The sequence below is a fragment of the Sinocyclocheilus anshuiensis genome, unplaced genomic scaffold (genome assembly GCF_001515605.1).
Source record: "Sinocyclocheilus anshuiensis isolate Anshui unplaced genomic scaffold, SAMN03320099.WGS_v1.1 scaffold219, whole genome shotgun sequence".
In the NCBI taxonomy this organism is placed as follows: Eukaryota; Metazoa; Chordata; class Actinopteri; order Cypriniformes; family Cyprinidae; genus Sinocyclocheilus; species Sinocyclocheilus anshuiensis.
In genome coordinates this window covers 167163-175002 of record NW_015548200.1, presented here as the reverse complement: position 1 = coordinate 175002, position 7840 = coordinate 167163, and the positions used below count along the sequence as shown (strand labels likewise).

The 7840-nt window shown below is 39.3% G+C and overlaps 2 protein-coding genes across 3 annotated transcripts in view; one reads left to right on the top strand and one right to left on the bottom strand.

Moving 5' to 3' along the window:
* Positions 1 to 5166, bottom strand: part of LOC107653288 (nucleolar MIF4G domain-containing protein 1-like) — a 10787-nt gene extending 5621 nt beyond the window's left edge. The window contains exons 1-7 of the mRNA XM_016439957.1: positions 4092 to 5166; positions 3196 to 3308; positions 2963 to 3100; positions 2014 to 2071; positions 1510 to 1836; positions 1219 to 1329; positions 707 to 877 (exon numbers count right to left, since the gene is read on the bottom strand). Coding sequence (XP_016295443.1) covers positions 707 to 877; positions 1219 to 1329; positions 1510 to 1836; positions 2014 to 2071; positions 2963 to 3100; positions 3196 to 3308; positions 4092 to 4982 — 1809 coding nt within the window. The 5' untranslated portion in view covers positions 4983 to 5166. The remainder of the gene's footprint in view (positions 1 to 706; positions 878 to 1218; positions 1330 to 1509; positions 1837 to 2013; positions 2072 to 2962; positions 3101 to 3195; positions 3309 to 4091) is intronic.
* A 665-nt stretch (positions 5167 to 5831) lies between these two features.
* LOC107653287 (limb region 1 protein homolog) overlaps positions 5832 to 7840 on the top strand; it is a 62344-nt gene continuing 60335 nt past the window's right edge. For both annotated transcript variants that reach the window (XM_016439956.1, XM_016439954.1), the window contains exon 1: positions 5832 to 6034. In XM_016439956.1, the coding sequence (XP_016295442.1) occupies positions 5972 to 6034 (63 nt within the window). In that variant the 5' untranslated portion in view covers positions 5832 to 5971. The remainder of the gene's footprint in view (positions 6035 to 7840) is intronic.

The following is a 7840-nucleotide window of genomic DNA, read 5'->3' as shown; positions in this document are numbered from 1 at the left end:
GGACACTATAGTTCATTTATGTAAGTGAGGATAGCAGAATAAAGTGAACTGTGACATACCCAAAAATTCTTCATACTGTGGACTACCAGTAAAACTGATAATTTGGGACCAAAAATTATTCAGACCGAGTCTGGGAAATAATTGAAGTTCAGGTTTGCATGAACCTGGCTGACAGCACGCCCAGGAGACTACAGGCTGTCATTGAGGCTAAGGTTGGCCTGACAAAGTATTGATAGTTGTGTAAATATTGTCATACTAACAGTTCTCTGAATAATTGTTGGTTGATTGTAATGCATTACATACCTTTCTATAAAAGTTGTCTGATATTATCAAGATGAATTTGTTCTGACAGTTTAACTCTGAGTTCTTGTCATATTTTATTACCATTTTATAAACTATAGCGAATAAACTGTGAAAATATGAGAAATGTTGAATAAATTTAGGTTTGACTGTATCTATTTACTAAACGAAGTTAACCAACTAACATTATACATATTATTTTCATTTCTGTACCCAATATTTAAAAAATGTATTGGTAAATAAAAAAATATCGGTATCTGTACTCGGTATCGGCAAGTACCAAAAATAAAAGTATCGGTATCGGGCAAGTACTGGAAAAAGTGGTATCGGTGCATCCCTAATTTAAATGACTCATGAAAACATTTCTAAATAAGCAAAAACACATTTTTTTTTCTTTTTCACATACTTGTTCCCCTTTGGTGGATGGGGTGGTTGTCTTGTTTCCATGGTCATCGATCATTGGTGCTCCACTCCAGGAAGATCCTACAATCCACCAACGGCCAACACGCTCAGCTTCCAGAAGATTATCTAGTGAGACTCTTAACTTCATGTCACTTCCTCCAGCACTGCTGTGAATCTGTTAAGAATGTTATGTTTAGTGCATGAGAAACAAGATAACGGACTGCAAACACATTCCACGATTCTCTAAAAAAATACTGTACAAAAGTCTGATCAATGTGACCACACCAAACTATGAAGTTAGTCTGACCCCTGGTGGACAAAGCGAGAAGTACATTTAGCGCCAAAAATACCAAATATTTATTTTACTATTAAGGCTTGAACGAACTTATTGTTGATAATACAGGTGGATATAAACTAGTTACCAACTCTAAGCATTTTTGCATTGCTAGTCCACCTTATAAATGTAACAGTGAAAATTACATAAGTAATGCAAATTAACATCAGTCATTTTCTCACCAAAGTCCTCTGAAGTTTCCTTAACTTCTCCACGGGTTCAGGGTCATAACCTGGAATCTTCCTCATGTCATTGTTCTTCAGCGCCAGCATAGTCTCCAACATAAACCGAATCTGACAAGCAAGTCAACATAACAAATGTTTTCACTTGAGACCAACTGCAGCATATGACCTCATTTGAGATTCACCTCAGTTGTCCTCATTTGTAATTTGCTTTGGATTAATGAGTCTAGTAAATGATTAAAAGCAAATATAATATGATAACTCCTAAGCACTAGAAGACAGGTGTCTTACCCTTGTTTGGTCTTGAAAACGCTCTCCTTCAGCGTTGGCTTTCCGCTGAGCCTCGGAGATCAGCTCCTTAAGAGCTAGCGGGTCATCCTTTCTCAGAGCGAACCCAACTTTCTTCAGCACCAGCAGAACCAGTTCTACATCCTTTGCACTGAAACATGTCACCAGCTTCTTCAGAATGTCAAACACCAGGAGGGCATGGACCACATGGAAGTTGTAGAGGTGGGCAATTATGGACATCAAGTTGTCACATTCTTTGTCTGTAGCATCAAGTTGACTGTAGGTTTTATCAAACTGACGGACTACAGTCTCCAGAAAATGAGCTCCAACCTCAGGGAAACCAGGAGAGAAAGTAAGAAATTAGCCAGCGTCAACCAAATCTACACACTATAATAAAGATTCTTATAACATTATACCACTGAAAACAACAGTGAGTGAATGAGTGAGTGAGTGTGGACTATATTGCCATGATGACAAGTGTAAGGTGAAGTAAAATATATTAGATACCTCCAGGCCAACACTAAAGTGAAGGACACTGACAAGAAGGATGTGCTCCATGAGAAGCCTGGAACAGAGAGTCAGTGATAGTTAAAATAATTTACAATGATTTATTAGTGTGTTGTTTTAAAGTCATATTTAATTTATTAAGTGTGTATTTAAGTGAGCCAGGAAACAGTAAAGACAAACTTTGATGTTGGCTTAAGAGAGCGTAGCTAGAACATTTAAAGTAGTTTTAAAAGATATTCAGTGCTGTACTGGGTGGTTGCGTGGCCGTTGCTAAGGTTTTGCCACATGGTTGCTAGGTAGCTGCTATGCAGTTGCTAGGGTGCTCAAGAGGATGTAGCTAAGGCGTTCTGGGTGACTGCCAGGTAGTGACCATGTGGTTGCTAGGATGTCGCAAGATGGTTACCAGGGTGTTCTGGGTGATTGCTATGACATTCCAAATTATAGCACACTGAAGGCTGCAATGCACTACATGAATTGCTAGGAGATGTGTGACAAATATAAACAATACGTGTTCTAAAATCACCTGTTTCATGTTTCAACATGTTTCATATCCTCTGATTAGATGGAATCATAGTCTGAAGCTTAAAAAAAAATCTGTGCCCATTATACACTACACTCTGCGAAACCTGTCAACTCAGCCTGGCCAAAATCTGAAGACTGGCTCTGACTTTCAGCAACTAGCATTTACACATCCACCTTCCAGACTGCAAATCAGGGCAAAATTTGTGTAGTGCATTACAGCCATAAGTCAAAACAGTTTGAAGGTCTGACACTAATTTGGTGGATATGTCTTGAACGCCCTAGGGCCTTTCATCTCAGAAGAAGAAGAATATTAATTTAAAATAGAATATCAGTGTGTTGGCTTTCTCATGTAAACATAATCAATTGAAACAATAAACTGATTATCAAAGACTGGGTTATTAAATGAAGTCATTATTGAAAGGGTAACCTTTCAGGCATGAGAGCAGGTGTGACGCAGGCAGCCAGCAGAATGTCAGTGAGTGTATCGTTCATGTCCTTCCTGCTGGTGCTCATGTACATCTCTTCCAACTGACTGCTGATAGATGCCATGTTGGGCTGACTCAACCTGCCAAACAGGACAGGGTTATCAAACGGATCTTTAAAAAGAAAGCTTCTTCAAATTGTGCAATTACGTAGTCTATACCTTTCATTGCACCTTACCTGTTTATCAGACCTTTCACAGTGCGCTTCAGTTTCTCCAGCTCGACTTTGCGTTTGCTGTCCACGGCTTCTCGTAAGTAAGGTGGAACATACTTGCCTGCTGTGGCAGGATTCTATAAAAAGAAGAAACCACAATTCGCTTCAAAACATACTTCTGATGAGCATGCAATATGGAAAAAAAAGAGTAATTACCAGTACTGACTCTATGACACTGAATATAACATTATTGTCTTGCATACAATCCCAATCCCACTTCTGACAACGGCTCTGTTATGGGGAAGTCGTGGCCTAATGGTTAGAGAGTCGGACTCGTAACCCAAAGGTTGCGGGTTCGAGTCTCGTACCGGCAGGGATTGTAGGTGGGGGGAGTGAATGTACAGCGCTCTCTCCCACCTTCAATACCACGACTGAGGTGGCCTTGAGCAAGGCACCGAACCCCCAACTGCTCCCCGGGTGCCGCAGCATAAATGGCTGCCCACTGCTCCGGGTGTGTGTTCACGGTGTGTGTGTGTTCACTGCTGTGTGTGTGCACTAAGGATGGGTTAAATGCAGAGCACTAATTCCTAGTATGCTTACCATACTTGGCCACATGTCACGTCACTTTAGAGCTGCTTTATAGTTGAATTAAGCTTGCTTCATGACTGATGAACTTCGTAACACTGACACTGCTATTGAGCTGAATAATGACATTACTGTCTTCTGTTGAAATGCTTTACAACTGAAAATGAATTTGTTCCATAATTGATGAATTTTGCAACATTAACACAATTTCCTGCTTATTACTGCTTTGAAACAATCTGTACTGTAGAAATAAATGTGACTTGAATTGAGCATTAGGTAGAGGGAGATTTAAACCTAAATAATAATAAATATTATCCAGATTTAGAATGACATACGGGCTTCTGGCTTTCAGGTGTTTTTTGTTGAGAGTCTTTCTTCTCCTCCACATCATTTTCCTCTGATGCATCTGTATCTTCCTCATCTTCATCTCCTTCCACCTCATCTTCTATCTGGGTGTCATCTTCTACATCCTCACTGTCATCCTTGTTCTCATCATCTGTCACTTTCCCATCGCTATCCTCGTCCAACTCATCAAAGTCATCTTTAGCTTTGTCAATGTCCATTTCTTCATCACTCTCATACAGGCCCGTTGCAGATGCTCCAGGCTCAAGAATCCCTAAAATGTAATCGAGTCCATCGTTGGTGAATGACTGAGGTAGACTCTTTTTATTCTTTCTTTTATTCAGTCCAAGGCGTTTCTCTAGTCTCTTTATTACTTTGTCCTCTTCGATATTCGCCTCTAATAGAACCCGCTTTCTGCTCTCGTTCAGGCTAGATTTCTTTCTCTGTTTTGGCAGATCTTCGGAGAAGTGGACCTTCCTTTTTGTCGTTTCGTCTTCACCATCTTTAATATGAACATTGTCTGTATTTGTCTTCTGCTGTCTCTGAGTGGCATTTTTAAGAGTTCCAGTCGGCTTTAGGGCTGGTTTCTGTGTCTTTTCCTCCTCAGCAGGAGTATTTGGAGCAGGTTCCTCGCTCGGGTTCGGGAGTGACTGACCCGTGTAGTGGCCTTTCTTTTTGGCTTTCTTTAACTTACGTTTCTCTTTGCGCAGCTCTTTTCTACTTTTCCTCTTTACGAATATTCCTCTTTGGTCGCTTTCATTTTCACCGAAGCCGCCTTTGCTCTTCACAAAGTTATTAACCGAATCCCTGAATTTCTGAAGTGTATCCCTGTGTGTTTGCTTTCCAGCTTTCCCATTGCTCTTGCGCTGCGCCTTTGCCTTCATTTTTCAATTAAATATATCTGGCTGTGCATACAATCTTTATTTATTGTAAATGGTTGCGTGTTTACAGGCTGAATATCGCAAATTATCCCATGAAAGAGTTACCAGAAAAGATAACACATGCAGAAGCTGGAGGCCGCCATTGATGTTGTTTCTTCGTTAGACGTTATTAAAGTAGAGAAAACAAAATTATGTGGCTTTATCGCCATCTACTGAGCCGGAGCGTACTTGTTGCAATGAATTAAGATAATAATAAATAAGTATATGTGCCTATACATATAGAGTGCATATAAGCATAAAGGTTTTGTTTCTAATATATAGGACTATATATTTTAAACTACTTGGAGACACGAGTAGCCTAATCCCAAGAGATCTGCACATAGCCTGATATACTCTGACGTTTAGCAAAAAATTAAATTATATTTTTTTACAATACTACTAATAATAATATAGGCTGGATAGATAGGTATATTTATGGATGGATTATTATTGGTAGTGGAAGTAGTAGTACTGTGTACAGGATACAGGTCTTAATTAGTGCTAATATGTGCATTGTGTAAGCTTCCTTGCTTGACCAAAAAATATGTATGTACATGGCCAAAAACATATATATTTCTATGTTTGGCAAAATATGCTGTTAATTGCACTCTCAGTATAACGTTTCAGCTACGTCAGGACACGTCAGACCTGTCCGAAACAACGCTGAAAATATTTTGAATTATGTAAATCTTACATTATAAATCTACTTTATTCTCAGTGACAGCTCGCCTGTGTGCGTGAACCTGTCGTCCTGTCGCGTGTCGCTGAATGATGACGCAATATATTTTGACTGTTTTGGTCGTTTATTTGGTGCTGAGACGCGAGCGCTGTCAGTCAGTCGAGTCGAGCTCTACTTCGGTAGTCTGTTTGTCTTACAGAGGCGCTTTCTCTTACAGTGAATGGAATCGCCACAAAAATGCGTTGCTAATGAATGTGTTTCTGCAATATGAAGAATGGAAGAAGACGATGTGACGATTAGAGAGCAGAATTTCCACAGCCAAGTGCGCGAGTACATTGTGAGTACAGCACACTGACCGTGTGTTTGCGCACTGTGTTCTTCGTTTCAACTCGCATCTAGCCTCATTTACCTATATTTCTTAAACTGAAAAAAAAAATTAATGGGTTTACGATAATTGAAAATTATCATAATTTCTCCGTAGAAACATTAGTGAGTATGAGAGAGGTACATTAGGCTTGTTAGCTAGCTAGCCTGTTAGCTTGTCGTTAGCTACAATATTGAGCTAATTAATCCCTTTCTGTTTCTATTGTGGCGCATTAGATTCACTACGGTTGTATATATATTTATGCATGATGCTCTCTGACTGCTAACGGTATGTGTATGTGACATATATTACTGAATCTCTAGTAGAATTAGAGCAGACGGAACGTTAACGGTCCATTATAATCATTATGTGGTAGTTAGACCAGTTGAGTAAGTTAATCATAACGGTTCTACACTGACAGCTTGTTTACTGTTGTTGGTGTACACATGAGCATTGCAGGTTTGCAGTTTTTATTTCGGGTGTCAGGATGTAATGTGCCTCTCATTCCTGCGTAGGCAAACCTGTTCTCATGTGTCATAGATGAATGGATTGCATGATCTTCAGGTCATTAAATATCACGAATGAATCTGTCAGTGCTAACTGGCATGTCTGACTGAACACATTTTGCAGCCTTTCCTTGTAAGAACAGCCAAAAATCTTTAGTGTTGTTTATAGTGATCCCAGCTGCTGTCTCTGCCTTCTAAATGAATATCGGTGTTTAACTGAATGAATTAGTGGTCAACATTGTTCTTGATCTACACTTTAAAATACCAAGCAAGTGGTTCTGTAGTGTAGAGAGTGCAGCAATAAAAAGTGTTAACAAAAGAAATTCACTTTGTCTCGCTGATGCAGTTTTGACTATTTAAGTTTATTGTCTTATTTCGACAACAGTCATTTTAAGAGTAACACCTGACCTTTCAGTTACAATTTTACCACTAACTTTAGAGAGAATGTAGAAATGTGCAGTGTATTTCAGAGTCTAAATTCTTTTTGTGTGTAGAAGTGAGATAGCTGTTATCAGCTGCATACAATGTAAGCTTTTCTGGCTCTTTAGTAATGCTGTGATGTTAATGGCCAGGCAGTTTCTAAACTGTATGAAATACAAGGATCTTGATATATTTTGCCCTTTACCAAACAAACAATCCTTATTTTCTAAAGCTATTTTGTCTACAGCTTGTGTATCTACAGTATATGTTACATTTTATATTTATAACAAATTAATTCAGTCCTGTGTTTATTAAACAAGGATTTTCAACATGGTGATTGCTTGTGCTAAGATCACTGTTGCTGCTTAAAGGGGTCATATGATGCGATTTCAAGTTTTCCTTTCTCTTTGGAGTGTTACAAGCTCTTGGTGCATAAAGAAGATCTGTAAAGTTGCAAAGACTAAAGTGTCAAAACCAAAGAGATATTCTTTATCAAAGTTAAGACTCTGCCACGCCACCCTAAAACGGCTCGTTCTAACACGCCCCCACATACCTACCTCACTATGTGGCAATATTAGCATAATGCGGCCCAAATGTGCACGCAAAGAAAGAAGGCGTGGTTTCAGGAACGCAGTTAGTGTTGAAGCAGCCATGTCAGGGAGACGCTGTGTGTTTCTAGGCAAAAGCAAAAGCACTTTATTTGGCCTTCCGGAAGTAGATGCAATTAGGAATCATTGGTTAAGATTTATTTACAACAGAACAGCACAACCCAGATGTTCGAATATGTGCAATGCATTTTATGGACGACAGTTTTTTGAACCTAGAAGAGTACAAGGCTGGCTGTGCACAAAGG